Source organism: Nelumbo nucifera, chromosome 2 (genome assembly GCF_055504915.1).
Source record: "Nelumbo nucifera cultivar China Antique chromosome 2, China Antique-T2T, whole genome shotgun sequence".
NCBI lineage: Eukaryota > Viridiplantae > Streptophyta > Magnoliopsida > Proteales > Nelumbonaceae > Nelumbo > Nelumbo nucifera.
Genome location: NC_142650.1, coordinates 109,965,710 through 109,987,397, shown reverse-complemented (window position 1 = coordinate 109,987,397; position 21,688 = coordinate 109,965,710). Strand labels below are relative to the sequence as shown.

The 21,688-nt window shown below is 37.1% G+C and overlaps 1 protein-coding gene across 2 annotated transcripts; it reads right to left on the bottom strand.

Moving 5' to 3' along the window:
• Nucleotides 1-374: 374 nt before the first annotated feature.
• Nucleotides 375-10,947, bottom strand: LOC104613014 (ATP synthase subunit O, mitochondrial-like). Of its 2 annotated transcripts, none has more exons than XM_010280696.3 (6): nucleotides 10,673-10,947; nucleotides 9,063-9,113; nucleotides 7,789-8,032; nucleotides 6,979-7,091; nucleotides 3,590-3,676; nucleotides 375-840 (listed from the first exon to the last, which is right to left on the bottom strand). In XM_010280696.3, exons 1-6 carry the CDS (start codon nucleotides 10,778-10,780, stop codon nucleotides 712-714), a joined length of 732 nt encoding a protein of 243 aa, XP_010278998.1. In that variant the 5' UTR covers nucleotides 10,781-10,947; the 3' UTR covers nucleotides 375-711. The 2 variants fall into 2 exon arrangements, with proteins under 2 accessions (XP_010278998.1, XP_088754506.1); XM_088898380.1 differs by having other exon boundaries at nucleotides 704-878; nucleotides 10,673-10,910.
• Between the last annotated feature and the right edge of the window lie 10,741 nt (nucleotides 10,948-21,688).

The following is a 21,688-nucleotide window of genomic DNA, read 5'->3' as shown; positions in this document are numbered from 1 at the left end:
ATTGCTTACAATATACCAATTATTATGAATTAAGACAAAATCCATGAGGCCAGAAAGACACGTTTACCCGTTCATTGGTTACAAGTTATTCAGATGTATCATTTGGGTATCATAGTCGAACCCTATAAACTAATACGCATAAATATAAAGGTATACTGAACTTTAAAATTCTATTTATATTACGTATTGGCCGTAGGTCCATATCAGTCGATGGTTGTATCATAACCCCCAAGAAAAGAAAAACAGAATAATTAATGCCCAATGTTGGCCCCAGGCCCCAAGCTATCTGGAGTGTTGGGAGAGGTAGACTAGATTGGTGCCTAACCTTCGTTTTCTCTTTATTTCTATCAACTGTCAGCGGACACAAATCAGCATTGTCCCACACACACTTGTCAGCTCAAGATTTTACCACTACAAACAATGTCTCCCTCCCAAAAGAAGGATAGATATGCACCCGTTCTTTGGCTGAACCGATGAACGCAAAATAATCCATCAAACAAATTTTCTAAAAAATCTGGAGTAAAAGAAAAGGTTCAGTAGGACTTGTCCCCCATACGGAAATGACACAATATTAATAGCCCCTTTTTGTAGCTTTTATTTTTAAAGAAATGGAGAGCCCACCTCCAAGAAAGGAAGGAGATGATCAATTCGGGCCTAAAAACAAGAGAAACTGAAAAACTCCTGGTTGCATCAGCATAACAAATGAGGGTTTCAGAGGCTGTCGAAGTTGATAGGTTCCCGTAGGAACCGCTCCATCTGCCTTGCCCTGGTCTTTATCGACATGTCGAAAACCTTTTGACCAAATTCCACGACCAGTCCACCAAGAATGCTAGGATCAATCTGGCAGATATTTAGTGTTAGAATCATGTTTGTTTCAGCTGTAAACAAAAAGAACGAACATGAAATTGGCAAGCAATGTCTGTGTTTTCATGGAGGTGGGAAACAAACACAGAAATGAAGAGTCAAGAGCGATGAGTAACATTTAACGTGCCATATAGTAGAGGGCAATAGAGTAAAACAAATCCACGAGAAAAAAAATTACATCAAAATACAGTATTAATGTGCAAAAATCTCGAGAAAAATCAATGGTTATACTACTACTATAAATTGGTTTGACACCAGAGTCCTTGAGAAACCAGGATGTAACTAATGACTTCTACTAGCCACGTTCACTCTGCCACACATTGGGAACATTCCTTGTAATATCACCAATATTTTTTTTTTGATCAATAACACTTTCATTAATTCATCAGTAGAAAATTTACAAGTGGAAGACAAACACACTTATCTTCCAAGAGTCATAAAGAACTTCAAGAAAGGAAAAAAGAAAATACAAGGATACAAATACACTAACGTTACAGCTTAGCCCAAAACAAAGAATCCATTTCTGCCCCTTGTTTTGCTAAACCGTCAGCTAGGGAATTAGCTGACCTTTTAATCCAACACGTCTTAACTTCCATCTCCCGCACCAGCCATTTGAATTTCCTCTTCTCATTATTATACTTCCATATATCATTTTGATCTTTAGTCAGCCACCCTATCACCACCTCTGAATCCCCTTCAATTATAAGTTTCTTGATGTTCAATTCCTTAGCTTTCCGGGCTCCTTCCATAACTGCACATATCTCAGCTCTAAGGGAGTCACCCACTCCAATTGGACCTGAGAACATAGCAGAGATGACCCCATTATCATCTCTAAAAACACCCCCGATCCCCGATTGTCCCGGGTTTCCCCTACTGCATCCATCAAAGTATAATTTCAAGAATCCACTAGGTGGGGGGGTCCAAGCCACACTCATTACTGACTTGATTTGCGTGCAACTTGCAATTTCACCCCACCTCCTCAACATGTCATCCACAGTGTAATCTGTGAACATTTCCAAAGATTTCAGCCACTGTACCGCCCTTCCCAATGTGGGTGGTGAACGTGGCCAGTAATGTGTTTGTTGTCTGCAGATTCAGACTCAACTAATTGCATGTGTTTGTTTGTTTGTCACCTCTGTATTCTCATGATAAATTTAGCATTGTTATTTCCAACTATCTGGATAACCGAGTACAATTTTTGTCTAAAAGAGCGCCTCCAGATTGGTCTCCAGAAAACTTGAATAGAAAGTGACCATCAGAGCACTGATTCACCTCTCTAGTATAACCACAAAATCCCCAGTCATGACAATCTAGTATCAATGTGATGCCAGATGGGTTTAAGAAAGTGATCACAAAGTCTCCAAAAGAAAAAATAAAATAAAAGAAGACGAAGAAAACTTGGATGCAGTAACTCAACATCTGGGCAGATTTTGGAGATTCAATCTCTCAAACCAACCCTTGGATTGAGATGAATTATATAGAAGGAGCCCTTAAAATCTTAGGCTAATCAGATAAAGGCCTACATCAAGTGGACTTTCAATTGCTGGAAAATGTAAGCTGCAGATTTTGGTCAATATTCAAGTGGACCCCACACTTTGACTTGTCCAAGGGTGTAGCATCATTGGTAGAGAATCTTAGTTGAGAGAGTGGTGTCCAATTTTTTGTTTTTTCTTTAAAGAACCATTGTGTAAGGGTATATTTGGGAATTCGATTGTTAAATTTTGGTATCAAATGGGAGTGTGAGACGTCCAGGTTAAGTTTTCTACAAATTAACAATTCACAGTAAAAGACTAAATTACTATTTATAGCAACTTTCAGACTTATCATTTATTGGATGAATTTCAGACTTATCATTTTCTTTTGAGATTCACTATTTAGGCAATAAATATTGAAACATTTAGGCTGAGTTTATTTATTTATTTGATTTAGGACAATAAATTAGATTTGATTTGTGATGAATAACCCACTTTATCTAGAAGAATGGATCCCATGCCAATGTAACATATTTAAAGCCCTTATGCTGGGTTTTTTATTAGAGTTGTAAAACTATGATTTGATTTTTTGTTAAGGTTTTGACTGATACCAATACATGATACTGGAAATCTTATAACCAATCAACCAGTATCATTTAAGTGGTAACCAATCAGGTGGTATTCATCATAGATTTATCCTTCTATTAAAGATATGAATTAACTTTCCAACTTGAGTTAGGAAACAACATAATTTCAGTTAGAGTGAGGAGGCCCATGCCCTTAATATATTTATATTAGATTCCCCTAGTAACTATTTATAGCAAATCATGACTTCATATTTTAGTAATTTCAAGTATCTTCTGGTAGGGGTTATGGTCTAAATAGAAGTCCTAGTGCTACTCTAAGATGTTCTATATATTTTTTGGACTATATTTTGTATACACAATTTTGGCATTATCATCAGAAATTCAGAATCTCAATAAAGCCCAAGTTGGTTTCCTTACAGTGGAAGGAGTTTTATCGTCTTTCCTCCATAGCTTATGTTAATGAGTGATTATTCTTCATTGCTTAAACCAATATTCCTCACATGATTGCTGCTAAGTTCTTGCAGTTTAGAGGAGCTTTTTTTATCAGTAACTGAAACATTTCATTAATTATCATGAAAATTGCCACAAACACACACATTCAGCTGTACAGGGAATAAATGAGCCTCAAAAAAAAGAGAAAGACACCATTCCATATGCAGTATGTACCTTCTGTTCCAGCTTCACTGTCTTCCCCTGCCCAATAATATCCTGCAGTGTCTCCTTCAGTTCTTTCTCCTCTTGCGGGGGAAGGGGCTGTAGGAAAAGAGTTAACCAACTGAGAAGATAGCTTTAAAATGATTTGCAACTAACTAGCACCATGACACATAAGATAATAATCGAAAAACAATAAACAAGGACCAAAGAAAAATCTTCAACTTTTCACCAAAAAAATAAAAGACAATTACAACTAAAAAGTCCCATAAAGCAATCAGTAACCAACTTCTACATTCTGTGAGGATTGAACTTGGCATATGTAAAAAGAAAAAGACCCAAAAGTCCATTACCCAATGCTAGTCTGGACTGTCCAATATTTTTTGCATGAAATGACCACTCTCAGATGCAAACCCGTATGCTCACTTTTGTCAGCCTGGGGCTTTACAACTACACCAAGCAATGGTCCCTCAAGTAGAAAATTTGCATGAAATGACCACTCTCAGATTCAAACCCGTATGCTCATTTTTGTCAGCCTGGGGTTTTACAACTACACCAAGCAATGGTCCCTCAAGTAGAAAATTGAACATGTCTTCCAAAGGCCAAAAAGACAAATGACGAAAAAGATCTAGAACAGCCAATTACAGAAACACATAAGAGGCTTCATATGCTCCAAGGTTGATCAGGCGACATAATTTATCTTTTAAACAATAGAGAACTGTAGGCCACTGTTTTAGAAGGCATGGGAGGCACACACCTTAAGAGAAGGCTTAATAAGCTTAAAAGCATAAATAGTGATGCTTGCATGGACTCTCTCCTAAGTGGATGAACTGTCCTTGTCAGACACGGATCACATTCTGACACTATGGATTCTTGATGAGCACTTCAAACATAACATTTTCCTTTAGCTACTTGCCAATTTGACATAAATGAATAGCTAATAGATATAATAAATGTCATTTTTTAGAAATCATTACTAAATAACAAAGATTAAGTACCTTTTATTTAAAGGCATACAATGTTAAAATTCAAAAAAAAAAAATTATGAACCATGTTAATAGTTTATACTTTTCTATGGATGTGTATATGAATCCTTTTTTTTTTTCGTCTTGCTCAATCAGATTCATCAGATTATAATTTTCATGTCTATGTCCATGCAACACTGAGCATGATGCACATACTAAACATTTTGAAATGTTCTATGTCAAGTAAATGTTTTCCGTGCATTAAAAGAAACAAAGTACTCATCAAAAGAATGAGTTAAAGATCAATTCCAAGACTTCCAGGTATATATTTTTCATTTTTGTGAGTACTTAGGTTTTATAACACTAAGTTTAGGTTTTGATTTTCATAAAGTACTTCATAATTGTTCAAATAGATTTCTGAGAAGGCTCTTACTATGCATTTTTTATAAAATTAATCCTTTAAGACATGGTTCTGCAGTTATTCTCAATTTACCTCATGTTTTTTCTTGAAACAATGAGATTTTATCAGTGTGCAAGGGCCTGCAAGGCACAAGGCAAGGTGCACGCCTTTTAGAAGCAAGGCACAAAATTACAAAACAAAATGCTAAAAAATAAAAAAAAAATGTCAGAAAATTCAAGAAAAAATGCCAAAAAATTTTAAAAAATACAAAAATATTAAACATAATGTTAATAAAAAATAAATTCTTAAAAGGCAATTAAAGTTATAAAATCATTAACTCTTATATGAGAAATAAGAACTTAAGACCCTAACATATTGCATAGAATCAAGAATGCAATATGCTTTACATCACATTAGCTACTTGAAGTAATGCAATTGAGGAAAAAAAGAGATTGTGGGTCTTACATGCTTGAAAATGCTTTATACATTTGCTTTTATTTTTAAATTTTCATTTGAATACGCTTTACATGTTATGTTTATGTATTTTAATTTTAGATAATAGGTTTTTTAAAACATTTATTTTAAAATTTAAGTTCATTTGAATACGCGTACAGAAACCCTGGCCCAGTCATTAGGCTCAAAAAGAAAAACAAAAAGCACAGAATTTTAAAAAAGCGCACACCTAGGCTGAGGCACAAGGCTTGAAAGGGGTACACCTAGGACCTGGGCAAGGCACATACCCTAAAATGTATTTTAATTTTAGATAATAGGTTTTTTAAAACATTTATTTTAAAATTTAAGTTCATTTGAATACGCGTACAGAAACCCTGGCCCAGCCGTTAGGCTCAAAAAGAAAAACAAAAAGCACAGAATTTTAAAAAGGCGCACACCTAGGCTGAGGCGCAAGGCTTGAAAGGGGTACACCTAGGACCTGGGCAAGGCACATACCCTAAGGTACAACTCCTACCTTGAGGCTCATGCCTCACAAGTTAGAAGATCATAGTGCCTCACTCATGCCTCCACATTTTAGAACATTACAGCAGGTACAACTCATCAAGAATGTCAAATTTTAAATGAAAATTCCCAAGGCCTTCAGGTATAGGGAGAGTATTCAGAGATGGAGATGGGAGAATTGTTGCTATGTTTTCTGGCCAATAAGGGTGGGAGACTCATTGCGAGCAGAAGTGATGGCTCTGCTTCAAGGTGTAAAATATGCCAAGCAATTGGGATTACACCAAGTGGAGATAGAAGGAGATTCTAAATTGTTAATGGACTGGCTGCAATCAGGCAAGTTGGGAGCATGGATGTATCAACAGCCCATACAGGAAATTCTCAATATAACAAGGGAGCTTGATGCAGGCTTCAAGTTGAAAAGAAGATCAGCTAGTAGTCTGGCTGATACCTTAGCCAAACAAGGGACAGTGAGGGAAAGTTTGTTCTAGGCAGTTCTGTAATTCGAATTACTTGGGCCCAACTCCTATCTTAGGAGTTGACAATTGTATCTTAATTTTACAGCAATGAAGTTACCGTTTCCAATCAAAAAAAAAAATTAAATGGAAATTTATCAGAGAAGGAGCTGATTGGATTATCTATGTAAAACCACATAAGCACATGCCTACAATAAGAGAGACTACTGGATTTCTTACTTCATTTGGCAGCTACTTCACCTATAATGTAAAGCCAGTGACCAGTCAACCACTTTGCCTAGCTGTCTAAGGAAATAAACATTACAGACACAAGATTGTACCAATCAAAAAAAAAAAAAAAACAGATGCATGAGTGTTTCCTGTAATAACAATACATGAGCATAATAAGAAAATGTTTCATTTCAGTCATTTGAAAGAACCACAAGAAGAGACCTGAGTATGCACATATTGGCAATTTAAGATTGGAAACTGGCCCCAGAACAAGCATACTGAACCTAGCACCTAAATCCAGCTAGGCATGTAGGTGGTAAATTTTGTAACCATGCTACTATTATGAAGCAATATCTTTTTTTATTACGGTGCAAGATAGACATCACAGGGAGTAGGGCTTACAATGACAGTCGTCACAATGGCTCTCACTTCTTTTCTATGTGCCATGGTCAATTCCACAAATCTCTTTGCAATATTCTCGATGTGCTTTAACCTTCCATTCTCAGCCAAAACAGCTGGTTCAAATAAAACCAAAATAAACATGGATAGTCAAATATGAAAGAAATATGAGCAAGGTATTCATAAATTGTGCTTCCAAGATAAGGCAAGACACAAACAGATCAAATAAAACACCAACCATTAAATATAGATTTTCAATGTTCAAACTAGTACAAGACAAATTCTACTCCAATGAATAATAAGTTTTACCAAAGAAATTAAGAAATATGTGGAAGAAATTGGCTATCAAAGAGAACAGGAAATTTTTCTACATTGAAAAAAATAGGTGCAAATTAAGTATGTAAATGGATGTTTGCAAAATAAAAATTGAATTTTAGAAAGAAAGAGTAAACATCTAAAAGGAAAAAATGTGCAAAATATCAATGTTTCATGAAAGCACATTTTAAGCATTAAAAAGTTGCTGCAGAAAATTAAGCAATTGCATATTGAAAAGGAAAATAAATAATAATGGATGTAACCAACTCAAATGTAAATAACAAGAAATTAAATTCGTAAATGACTGCAAGAATACAGATCCAACACAAGTGTATTGGTCCCTTATCAAAATATCCATAGATCTCTCTGCATTTCTGCATATGAAGGCATGTTTAGAAAAGAGTTCTCCATACAAAAACCTAATCGTAGACATACATGTTTCATCCTCAGGTTTTATAAGAACAATTTCTAGATTTTTTACGAGTGAATTAAACATACCCAGAAAATTTTTTGTGATATCTGAAACTTTAGCTTCAGCACAAATTTCATTTATTGCCTTTACTCTTGTCTCTGCAGGCACTGATAAATCCTTTATGAACTGAGAAAACGTAGGACTTTTCTTGGAAGCTTCCACAAGGTCAAGAATCTCAGACTCAACCTTGTCCAATGAATTAGCTTTTACTGCTGAGAGGTACAAGGCAGACGCATAGTTTCCGGAAACTCCAAACATAGCAAGAGGCACCTGAAGTGTTCCAAAGAACCAAAACAGAAACCCATAAGAATCAGATAACAACATAAACATACAAAGAAGCTGTTGAAAAAATAAAGGAACTCTGCAACTAGACAGTGATAAATGGGCCAAATGCAAGTATTAAAATCACAAGTACAGGATATAGTTGAAGTGCAATATCAAAATGTAGGACCATAGGAATTCAGGGGGTAATTGACTTAGATGTTGGAGGAAGAAATTTTTCTATAGTACCCCACCAAGCTTACAATCAATCAGTGTCTGGCTCAAAATAAATTCTGCAATTTTGTCATAAATAAATAAGTTCTGCATTTGAAAACTGGATTAGACTGGTTTCTCATTTCTCCGAGACTTTTTACTGAATTCATAAAATGGGCTGGCTGTTCTGAAAGAATTTCAGGGACAAGAATATCCAACATTAAGTTTGAGAGGAATGGGATTCCTGGCAGTGGCACAAAGAGCAGATCAGGAACCACATCGAAATTTTGGAAAATCTGGGGATCTGGGGAAAAAAAACTAACGTTATAATAAAGTTTCAATGTGGAACATAGATAAAACAGTTATAATTTAAAACTAAAATCCTCTATGTTGTAAGGTGAAAATACCCAGAAAAAAAAAAAATTAGCACTTATTTTCTTTATATTTCTTTAGCGAAGCTTTCCTGACATGAAAAGAATCCACTCTGCACTTCCACAGTAACAAATCACAAAATGCTGAAAACTAAATGTGGCACTAGATCACCAAGTCAAGTTGTGGAAAAAAAAAAAAGAAGGAAAACCCAATGTACCCACAAGCAGTAAAAAAAGATGTGAAAGATAACTCATTCAGGTTAAATTAAATAGTAAAGCATAAGGGTTGTGTTCAAAGCAAAGTAAAACTCTATATCATGCTTAAATTCTACAACATAACCACATCACGGGCACACTATGAAGTAACAAACTTTATGTAATGAAAGCACTTCCATTTTGCAGATATTACCAATTCATGTGAGTACTAAGTAGGAATGTCGTCAAATCTATTCTACCTTTGTCTTTGATTCCTTTGGCTGTGATGCAGTCGCATAATTCCTCAGAAACTGCAATCAGAGAATCCAATAGTTAGATAACAGCTAGACAAAGAAACCTGATTAACAGGTATTAAAAAATATTGTAATGAGCTGATACTACTTTGGTTTTTGATATATCATCACCCAATGGTACACTAGCCTCTTGATCCGGTTGGGACCTTTTCTTTTCAGGCGGGGGCTTGAGGTCCTTCAAAGAAGAAGACCAAACTACAAACTGATATATTTGTCCTCATATTTGCATATTGTGCAATGGAAAGTGCTTACTATTTCCTGCCATTTTGTCTCTAGCAGATTCTACAGATATGTAAGAGAGCAGCAGTATTGTGGGCTGTTTAGAAAGAGGAAAGTGCTAGAACATTCAAATAACAGAACCACAACAAAGAAGATTTCAATGGTAACATATTGGTGAAAGTGGTAGACTATGTAAAATCATGAAGTCCTTTTAGTCTTATCTCCTCGAATGACACAGTGACAGGATAGCTAAAAGGAATATGATCACTATCAATTCGAGTCTTCCATCTATAAACATCAAAAAAGAAATTACAATTCATCGATGTAGTATGGGAAATCCAAGCAACCTAGGCATTTGTGGGTCTTTTAGAGATAACATTGTAACTGGTTGTACGGTTGAGGATGCTTGATTTCTATCCCCCCCCCCCAAGTTAGAGATATAATTCAACTAGAGCTGAGTTATTAGCCTCTGAGAAGGATTAAGATTGAGTATGTCTCTAAATCGTAGCAACATTGTAGTGCAAGGAAACTCACACAGGCCAGGAACATTGCAACATAGACACGTTCTGAGAGAAGAAGATTGTCCGGGGAACTCCATTCATATGGACTAGGCAAACACAGTCTCCAACTCGGGAGTTATGGTAAAACTGATTGTAAAATTATACCATGGTTTTAGGTAAGAAGGGCTACCCTAAGGTTTAAGGGGTGCTAAGCATATTCATCGTGTACAATACTTATATTCTTTTGACACAATTTAACAAGACTTCACTGTTATCAATCAAAAAATAGATAAAATACCTACACGTACGTTAAGCATATGATGAGCTCAATAAACAAGATAATAAATCCTATGAACATAAAGCGCTATGTAATCAAACTATTTAAACCATTATTTTCTAAACTAAAACCATTGTATGTAGGGGTTTCCTCAAAATGCCCAGCAGAGGAAACCTAAATTTCAACAATGTAATAAAAAATTCCAATGAATATTTATAAACGGGTTGTTAATGCCACACAAAGATTAACGTCTTCAGACTTTTATTCACCGATTCAGAAGGAGAACTCGTCAGATTCTGGACAGATGTTTCTAACAGAATACTACCAAAGAATACAAAAACTTGAATTGAAACCAAAATAATGAATCACACAATTGTAATTAACACTATAAAGGAGAATAGAAAGTCAAGTCTTTATTCTTCGATAATCTTAAATCGGTTAAATCAATAGACCAGTCTACGAAATTTAGTTCAATCACAACCACAAGAACGTGGAATCGCATGATCCAACGAACAAAACAGGAAATCTTCGAAAAAGTAAAAAAGGGGAAAAAGAAAAACCTCTGAAGTTGCAAAACTAGGAGCGGCTCTCTGCGCCGAAACGGGCTCAGCTCTAAGAATCCTTTGCGCGAGAGAGAGGCTCGATCTCAAGCGTCCTGCCAACGCCATCGAAACCTAGTCTTGGAACAGAAATGTGGAGAGACGAGGGAGAGGTTAGGCTGGAAATCGAAGAGAAGACAGAGCGAGAGAAGGGAACCCTTGCGAAGGTTTCTTTTTCTCTTGCCTGTCGCATCTGGTTATAATAATACCTCTTGCGTTCCTAAAATTTACTGTTTGTACCCTCGCGTTTGTGGGGTTACCATGTTAAACCTCAGATGGATTGGATCGGGTTGCAATCCAACCCAGGCCCAACCTTGGATCTAGAAACGCCAACCAGGTCCAGCCCGGCCTAACACAAGTTGATCAATGGTGATGCATTGTTTCTAGGGGTACAAGTTGGGCGGGCTGAGATGAGTTTAAGTTCAACCCAGGCCCAATCTTAAGAATTGTGCTTTAAGGCCCGAATTGTCTAATTCAGGCCCAGCCCGAGTTGAAATTTAAGGCACTCAGATTAGGTTTGGGGCCAGGTCAGATTCGGGTGGGCCAATCAGACCATATTAAATTAATACAAATGTATATATATATATATATATATCCATGTATACATATATGTATAATTTATCAAAAGAAGTGCATTTATGTATATACATAGGTGAATCTGGCTTGGGTTAGGACACGATAGGGCCAGACTAGCACTGGATTTGGGCTATCTAAGGACTAGGCCTGGATCTGGCCCAAAATTCTGGGCTTAAGCCCAACCTGGGGCCCTAAAATTTAAGTCTAGACCGTGTAGAATTGTCGGCTGAGTCGGTTTGGGCTTGGGTTGGACCTGCCCAAATTTGCACCCCTATTGATTTCTTCATGAGTTGAGAACAAGAGCTCATTTGATTCAAGAACCGAAAATTTGAGAGCATTCTTTTGAAAGGCAAGCAATTCATGTAGCTGTCACGTACGGATCATTGGCAAGCCATTCATGTGGCCCGATCTGGCCTAAGACTTGGCCCGTGGATCAGCCCAGCTCGTGGTACAGCACAGGGCCATGCAGGCTCGGGCCGTATATTATATACAATAATTACATAATACATTAATATTTATAATTTTATTATATTATTCATTTTATTATTGCATATATAAACAATTGTATACATCAAAATTCATATAAAAAAAAGTTTAAGATCTTTCTTTTAATTTTTTATCTAGTTTTTAATTTATGTTTAATTTTTCATTTTTTTCACTTTTTAAAAAACATGGATTAGTCCGATTCATGGCCCAGCCTGGCCTAAAACTTGGCTTGTGAACCAATCCGCCCTGTGGCACGACACAGGCCTATGTGGGCTTGGGCCGACCCCTAAAGTATCCCAAGAGAGGGAAGCACGAATCACAAGGCACAACCCAACATATCTTTAACAAATATAAAAAATGTAGAAATTTAGTGGCATCATTGTAAATAATTAGGAGTAGCACCATTGTAAATGATTATATGTTTAGTATCAAATATGAAAGAGGAAAAGGAAAAAGGACAAGTTATGATTGTTATTTTATTCAATGGCATCACTGTAATTAATTAAATTTGTAATGGTAATGGTTAAAAGCATGAAAAGAAAAAGATTACAAGATTTTATTTAAGTTTCATAAAAATAAAATCCAATTGGAAAATACACACCAATCGGCATTTTGCTTTTATGTTATATATAGATGCATCTATTATGCTGTTCGATAACTTCTTATCAACTAAATGGTTTTAGACCTAACATTATCTCAACAAGTAATCCAACCACTACAAAGCTTATAAGCCCCACATATATAGAACATATTACAATTTTTCACATGTATTATTTTATGTTTTTTAATTTATATCTTGGAAAATGTTCTAAGTGTATCCTTTTGTATTTTTAAAGAAAAAACACTTTGATATGTTTTATGTTAAAATAATTTAAAAATATTATTCTTTTCTTCTAAAGGATAATTACATCACTTAGTACTTAAAAGAGCACATATAGTTTTCACTTTCAGAATATATACCTTTCTATTTTTTCACAAAATGAGCAATTTCACTTGTATTACTTCATTGCAGATATCTGTACAGTAGCAAACTGACTAGGATTGTAGTTTATGACCATTTGTCCTTTACAAGCAAAATAAGTCAGTGCATGAGCAGCTCTATTTAGGCTTCTATTTACATGAACAAAAAGTGTCTTAGCAAAAAGTGATATAAGCTTTTTGAGCTTTGGCCAATGGAGTTGCTCGATCCATTTAGAGGGTGCTTCTTTGCTACTCAGAAAATGTACTAACTTCTCAAAGTCACTGTATATATATGTCATGGTTAGTTAAAGTAGAAGTTGCTTCAAGACCCGCTATTAAAGCTTTTATCTCTAAATCATAGCTTGAAACCGCCCAGCATGGCCTCCCTTCAACAATGGTTTAACCTATTGTTTGTTTGAAGATGAAACTTCTTCCTGTAGTTCCTGTTAAAGGGTCAAAAGATCCATTAACCTGTAACACATTTTGCGTGAGATTCAAGCTAGAGGGAGCAGCAATACATGTATTGTTGTTTTGCATGGAGGTGTCAAGTTAATAGCTTCGCAAGTTGTTCAGTAGTTCAAGGGAGCTCATCAGAGTATTCTTAAACACTAGGTTGTTTCGAGCCCTCCAAATCAGATATAGAGTTATGCTGACTGTACAAAAAACAATGGATACCATGGTGGAGTTGAAAATCTTTTTATCGCCCTTAACCAACTCAGAATGATTTCATGGGGTGGTTTCTCTTTGATTTTGTCTGGATTGAGGCCCAAGAGATTTTGAAGCCATACTGCTCGCACAAAAGGACATGTGAAAAATAGGTGTTTAAATGTTTCTTTGGTTTGCTAACAGAAGGAGCAAGTTAGTTCTTCTGGTTGCAGCCATGAAGAGCACTTGTCTTTGGTTAACAGTCCTTCCCATAAGAACTTCCACATGAAGATTTTCACTCATGGAAGGAGATTTTGTTTCCATAGAAACTTCCAATCGAAGAAGGCCAAGGATCCTGAAACAAAGGATGCTGTTAGATTTCTGTACATGGAGCTCACAGAGAAGGTTCCCTTTGAGGCTTTCAACCATATTGGGGTGTCGAACTCCAAGTAGAGATTTGGATTTATTTCCTTGACATGTGGAATGTGACTAGCCTCCAATCTATCTTCAAGAGACAGTCGGTTCCATGAACAATCACTATTTAGTAATTTTGCTACTCTAAGATCCATATGGTGTAAGGAGCCATTACTGATTGGCATTGGGGTTCTTCTTATTAAAGTAGGAACCCAAGGATCAGTGAAGACCTCTATCGATAGCATGTTTTCCTTCAATTATGGAATAATTTTCTGAACTTGGTTCCACTAGAAGGAGTTGTTTTGCTTTGTTCTAGCTTTGAGTAGGCTTGTACTTGGAAAGTATTTTCCCTTGATAGCTTGGCTCCAAAGAGAATTTGGAGATTGTAGCAGCCTCCATACCTATTACTAAAGAGTGCTTTATTCATCTAATAGAGTTTCCTGAGTCCTAATCCTCCTTGGTCTTTTGGTGAGCATAACTTTGACCAAGCTATCGAGTGTTTTCTCTTTGTATTCGAGTTACTCCACCAGTAGTCCTGAAGGAGTTTCTCTAGTGTGTTATGAATTGTTTTTGGCAATACTGTGGTCAACATAGGGTAGACTGGCACTACTTGTGCCACTATTTTTATTAAAGTGGTATTACCAGCTTATGAGAGAAGTTTTGAGCTCCACAAGTTTACTTTTTATTTGACTTTTTCTACCAGTTCTTGGTGAGAGGAGATTTTTTTGTCCTTTGTACCAACCAATCTTTAACCCCAAGTATTTTGAGCCAACCATAAGTTTTCTGACTTGTAGGACTGCAAAGATGAATTTTTGGTGGTGTCTTGCTGCTAAACATGATAGATGATCTTCCATGATTTATATTCTGATCAGATAGTAACTCGAAAGTTTTGAGGGTGTCTGCCAGAGTTTTAACTTGTGATACTTCTACTTGGCAAAAGAGAACTACATCATATGCAAATAGCAGATGTATAATTTCAGGCCCAATTCTACTCAGTTTTATGCCTTTAAGTTCTCCATTCATGTTTGCTTGGTTCAGAAGCCAGCTGAGAACTTCCATGCTAGTGATGAAGAGATAGGGTGACAGAGGATCTCCTTGTTGTAGTCCTCTACGCAGAGAGAAATTTTCAAAGGCTTCCCCTCCAATTTTAATAGAGTAGGTGAGGGTGGAGATGCATTGATTTATGAGATTACACCATTTTGCTAGGAAATTTATTTTTCCCAAAACTGCCAACCCATTATGTCAAAAGTCTTTGACATGTCAATCTTGACTGCCACATAACCTTTTTCTTTTTTTTGTGTCCTCAAGAGATGGGTGACTTCCTTCACTAAGAGTATGTTATCTGTTATTTGCCTATTTTTGAGAAAACCCGCTTGGGTTGGTGATATGAGGTCTTGTAGTAACAACTACATCTTGTTTACCATCTACTTAGAGATGATCTTGTAGATGACATCACATAAACTGATTGACTTGTAATGAGCCACATTTGATGGAGCATTGATTTTTGGTATGAAGACTAGATTTGTGTTGTTTAGTTCCAGTACTTTTGATAAAAATAAGCTGAAGCCATTGGGGCCTGGAGCTTTGTGCGGGTGTAGTTGTGGCACTATGCTGTGAATTTCCTCCATTGTAGGCTCTTATAATAGGGATTCTATCTAATGTGGTTTTAGGCATGGGAGTGACAAATGACTTAAGAAGTTGGTATCAAAATTTTTTGGTATGTCCCCTGTTTGTAGTATGGATTGTAGAAGAAGTTTAGAGATGCTCTTTTTCTCATGCACCCATGTCCCAGCTAATTTTTGTAGCCATAGGTTTATATTCTTTAAGTATTTTCGTTTTGCTGATTGATGGAAGAATTTTGTGTTTTTGTCTCCATCTCTAAGCCAGAGCTCTCTAGATTTTAGTCTCCACAATTGTTTTTCTTTTTAGAGCCAGTAGTGATATTGGTTCTTCAGAGAATTTAGCTCATCCATTTGTTCAGTAGAGTTGTATGACATTTGAAAATTTGATATTTTGAGAGCTATCTTTTGTAGATGATATCTGATGTTTCCAAAACTCTCTTTGTTCCATTGTTTCAGGGTCTTTTTTTATTCTTTGAGTTTTTGTGTCACCCTGTAACTCTGGCTTCCTTGGAGTGGCTTGGACTAAGCTTCCTCAATGACAAATGAGCACTCTGGATGTTCTGACCAGAATGGGAGAAAGTGGAATTGAGATATAAAGGTTGATTGGATATGAGAAGTGTTTAGCTTGATTGGAGCATGGTCTGAGGAAATGATTGGGAGATGGAAGAAAACAGCACTTGAGAACAATCTTACCTAGTATGTGGATGCTAGGGCTCTATCCAGTCTTTTTAGAACCTTATTGTGTCCCGTTTGACCATTTGTCCATGTATAAGGAGGACCAGAGAAGTCCAAGTCCACTAGTTGGTGAGTTGAGATTAATTCTTGCAGGGATTTGGACAGTTTTGGAGGAGCACTTCTGAAATTTTTTTTATCATGAAGTTGGTAAATATCATTAAGGTCACCTAGAAGGAGCCAAGGGTGCTGCATTTGATCCATTAGTGATGAAATTTGCTTCCAAAGGAGATTCCTGTGGCTTTTCTGAGGATGGCCATAGAACAGTAGAAGATTCCATGGGTGGTATGGTGGAGCATTCTTTACTACGAATGGATTAGGTGTCTACTAACTGATATAACATCGATTTGTAGATTGTTTGACCAATCACATAGGAGGCCTCCAAATTGACCTTGAGCCTCGGAAATCACTGAGTTTTGCAAGTATAGGCTATTGGTCAGATCCTCACTTTTTTGTTTAGTCATTCTGGTCTCACTTAGAAAAATTAGGTAAGGTCTCTCAATGGCATTCAAACTCTGGAGATGTCTGACCTTTTTGGAGCCATTTGCTCCTCTTATGTTCCATGCCAGAAAGATCATGATAAAGAATGGTTCATAAAAGAAATAATATATCTTAAATTGGATGTTGAAAGTGAGAAAGGGAGGTACCTAATGGAGATATGGCGTGTTGTTCCGAATAAGTGAGAGGTTGTTACAGTGAGAATTGAAAGCCATTAGATCAATCATGTATTGGTCCAATGCAAGATTATCCAGGATTGTGGATTGATGTTGATAAGAAGCTGCTGTTGGAATTCTTGGGCTCATCAGAGAGCTTTGGAACTGGTCCATTGTGGGATTGTTGAGCTCTTTTCCATCCATCGGGAATCCTGAGTGGAGTTGTGATATTTGCCCTTTATCTATTATCATTAGTTGCTTTGAGTTGGAATCTACAAAGTATTTGAAAGGAGGTCCATGCTTTCTCTTTCCTGTTGCCATATTGTAGACCCTGAGTTGACCAGATTTCATGAGATAGTAAGAGACGTGGCCACCTCCCGAAACGTGCCGAAAAGAAGCTTCACTAGTTGGCACTGCATGTAGCACACGTGGCTTGGATGAGCTTGCATGGCCAACACTTGTCCGAGCTAACGTTCCATTTGCTAGTGCATGCAACAAGTCCATCTGGCCTTGGGTGTTCGAGCCAAGTTGAGGGTGTGACTCGAACCGAGTGTTCAACACAGCTGTGTTGTGTTGGTGACCTTCGTCGAATGTGTTAAGGCATCTGCACTTATGGGGACATCAGTCTTCATCTTCAGCATCTTCATCGGAGCCATGGTCTCCATGTCTGGTGTTGCAAGGTTCCAGAGCATGCAGTTGCGAAGAGAAGGTCGGAATCTTTAAGGGAGAATCTTGCCAGTGCTCCACTCGTAACTAGTCACCCGGATGGTTTATTGTGCAGTTTTCCAGAAAGACTTTGTAATTGTTGATTGTTGGATCTCTTCTTTTGCAGTTGTACCAAACATGCCCTACTAAGCCACAGTTTGCACATACCCTTGGTAGCTGCTCGTAGCAGTAGCGAAGCCAAATAGGTTTCCCATAGAAGATAATGAAACGACCTGTGTAGAGGGGCTCCTGTAAATCGATGATGATTTTTTTCGGACATAAAGGCCTCTCGTAAGGTGGTCCGAGCTAATCTTTTCCTGATCTGGCATAACTTTCCTTGCAAAGCTTGCCAGGAAGCAAATTCTTGTGTCTTCTACCATATTTCATGGGATCATGTGAATTTGCATCCAAACTCATTGGGTCCATACTTTCTCTACTGCCCCGGTATCAGAGTCCGACCATTCTTCCAATAAAATCTAGCTTGACTTATAGAACCATGGACCTCCTTCCAAGGCTGCTTTTTTTGTCTGCATGTTGTTCAAAAATGAATTCAATGTTGTCGTTGTCAATAAATTTAACTGAAACTATAGTGAGGATATTCCATAGTTCTTTAATGTGCGCTGCTAGATCTTCTTCACTGACATGTTGTCGAGGGAATATTCTCCCTTTCAAGGTTAAATCGGTGAGGTTTACTGCTTCTTCCACTGGGCTAAAAGAAGGAATTTGGTGCTCTGTTGCTAGAGTTATAGCTTTAGAAAATTTACTGGTGGGGTCTGTCTTCTCGAGCATCAATTCATCATAAGAGATTATCTCTTTACCCTTGAAGGTGTGGCTTTTGGTAGGCTCATTCCGTGCATGCAAGGTGTCTTCATGTTGTAGAACATCTTTCCCTTTTGGAACACCACCCTTCTTTTCTTTTTCCATTTTGATGTGGGAATCACCGGATGATACAGTGATTCACAATGGAAATACTGTGACTCTTAGTGAAAAGATAATGCAGGGCGATAATAACCAACCACAGCTTCTTAGATGTGAAAGCGATCTAGCTTCTTAGATGTGATTCCCATTCTGCCTACCCAGTTTTTTTTTGACAAAAAAGCCTCCATTTCAATCCAAATCCCTATTTGACCAAGCCTTGAGTGTTTCACATACCTTCCTCCTTCCAACTTAGCTGCTAACAACGACCATCTCTAATGATGTAAGATTGGTCTCCGACCAGCTGCCCTCATCTCTTCTTCCTTTTCTTCGTCTTCTTTCTCCCTCTTTTCTCACCCCATCTTATTTATCTCCATCTTCCGCCTCCCCTTTGTCACCACCGACGATATTGGTAGATTCCTCTTCTTCCAAACTAATGCCTAGCCGAATAAGAACTTGGAATCCACTCTTCATATTCTTCTTGTTCTTGTTCTTCTTTATTTTTGTTTTATTTAACTAACTGCAGTACTGCACTAATGCTTTGTTTTACATATCTGCGCCTTCAACTATTAACAACTTGATACAGTTCAAAGAAGGTATGCTTGACAACAACTTCGTTTATTTTGTTTCTATTTGGTAGCTATTTAATATGAGCAAAATTGGAAATTTTGGATGATTCCAATTCCAATGCTTTCTACAAACCAAATGGATCCTAAATGATAATACCTCCCCTCATGTTTACCCTTTTATTTAAAGTTTCGTATTGAGTATTCTTCCCCTCCATTAATTTTTTGTCCGTTCCATTAACACAAGTCTTTACATGACATTTAAAATTTTGAAATTTTCCATTTTTATACTTTACATTACGTTCATATTTTGGTATATAGATAGATAGATAGATAGATAGATAAGATACAAGGTTTAGAAATACAATATACAAGGCTTTGTACTATACATATTTGTATTTGTACTCTTCCCAAATTGAGCATAAGGCTTTATTTGGAAAATGCAAATCCAAATATGTTCAACGTAAATACAAAAATACTCTACCCAAATGGTGCATAAGGCTCAATTCTCTGACTAGTTGTACACAAGGTTCAAAATATCAATACAGCCCAAGTCCCGAGGGCATATTGAACTATATTTGGGCTCGCTCTCTTTTTTTGTACCTGGTTCAGAGGGGTTGGTTTAAGGCCTGTCTACCCTCTGAACTGGGTTAAACCCCGAAACACCCCCTACATGGGTGTATCGAGAAGCCCCAAATATGATACATATCAGCCGATATGTATCGAAGTTTTGAACCTTGGTTGTACATGTAGGGGAGACTTGGGATCAAATCCCATTGTCACTAGGGTTGGAAGGTTATGGTTATGGGGGACGGGCAACTCGCTGTTGGAAATCCATGAAGCCCAAAAAAGGTTCAATTTGGTTGCAGCCCAAATTTCATTTGCATTTGTATAAATGCATGGGAGTGCAAATAGGTTGTGTGTAAATTCTGGACTGCTTTTGCTTCAGATTTCACTGTCTTATTCGAATGTGAGAAGCAAAATCGAAGTATGGTGAAGTACTACCATTGTATAGGAAAAAAGAACTAAGATAAGAATTATTTGTTTGAGAGTGAGATAGGAAGCAAGCCGATGTGGTCCCTGTTCTATATGAGAGAATTGAAGTAGGAAGAAGATGACGTAGGTTTTGCATCAGTTTTTGAGATGCAAGATTTGCATTGCCAGTAAATGCAAATGAAACAAAAAAGTATAAATTTTATATGCAAATCATGATTGCAAACAAGCTAATGCAAAACTGAAGCATATACAAAATTTATATGCGGTTTAGATTTGAACTGCAGGCCAGGGAATGAGAAGTTAAATAAGGCTCAGTTTGAAAGGAATGCAAATACATATAAAATAATACAAAATATAAGGTTTTGTACTCTACATATTTGTATTTATACTCCTTCCAAACTGAGCCTAAAATGAAAATTTTAGATGGTAAAACCTAGGGCTACAATTTGGGCCGGCTTGGGTTGAACATTTGTTACAATTTGAATGGGCCCTCATGCAATGGCCCAAGCCCAATGCTATGTAAAGTTCTTTAGCCTGGAACGGCGGTACCCAACTTGCACCCCTATTAAAACCATATTTAGCGTTTCCACACGAACCTACTTCATCAGTTGAAAATATACATATTAGCGTTTCCACTTTCCACCCGTCTTAATTTTGTATCTTCCATGCAAGCCCCCTGTGGTTTAGTGGTTAGAAGGAGGTATAATCTAACAGGTAAACTTGAAGGAAGGTTAGGCAATTCTAAGGGTTCGTTTAGTTTGTAGTTGGAATTGAAATCAGAATGGTCTATTCTCATAATTTATTTGGTTCCGATAGGAATTGGAATCGAATTTAGAATAAATTGGAATGAGATTTCATTCCCAAGGGAGAGGGCGGGAGGGAATGTCATTCTGATTCTATCCAACCAAATAGCTGGAATTGGAATGACCCATTCCAATTTGGATTCTAAACTCCTATTCCCTTAAACCAAATATGCCCTAAGCTTGTTATTGATTGTTTGAAAGGTCAAGCAAGCCCTCCTTGGAATGGAATTTCATGGACATCATCCATGAAAGTTAGGTTCATTGTAGCAAATAGAGCTTAAATTCCCAATATTCTCATGTTCTTCATAGAGAAGAAGTGAAGGTGCTGATTAGTTAACAAGTGCAGGTCATTTGAATTGTGATAGGTTAATCTGGTTCTGGTTTTTCATTACATTTGTATGAGTGATGTGTGGGGGAGGTCTTAGTATTTGACCGATACGCAAGGGGGACGAGGCATAAGTAAAACTGATCCTTCACCCTTTTCAGAAAACTATAATGTCAACCATGCACTTCAGAAATTGTAGATGCTGAGCGGCAAAGGACCAAAAGAGGTACCGAGGTGGATTCAGATGACTTTGGATAGGTACATTCTTCTCATTGGGGTGATATTATCGGGACCATTTAAAGTGCGTCCAAAGGACAGCCTACCTCAAAACATTGGCATACTTACAGTCAATCAATCAAACGGGTGGGCTGCATCATAGGTACAGCCATTAGGGAATGATATTTCTGGCCACTTGAAGTGCGTCCAAGGGCAGCCTAGCTCAACAATCAGAATATTGGCAAACTTACAGTCAAATCAATCAAGTGGATGGGCTATGCTGCATTATAGGTTGTCTTAAGTCCACAGCATGGAATAAAAAAAAAAAAAACAAAATGCACATCCAAAGGAGACCCAAGTGTT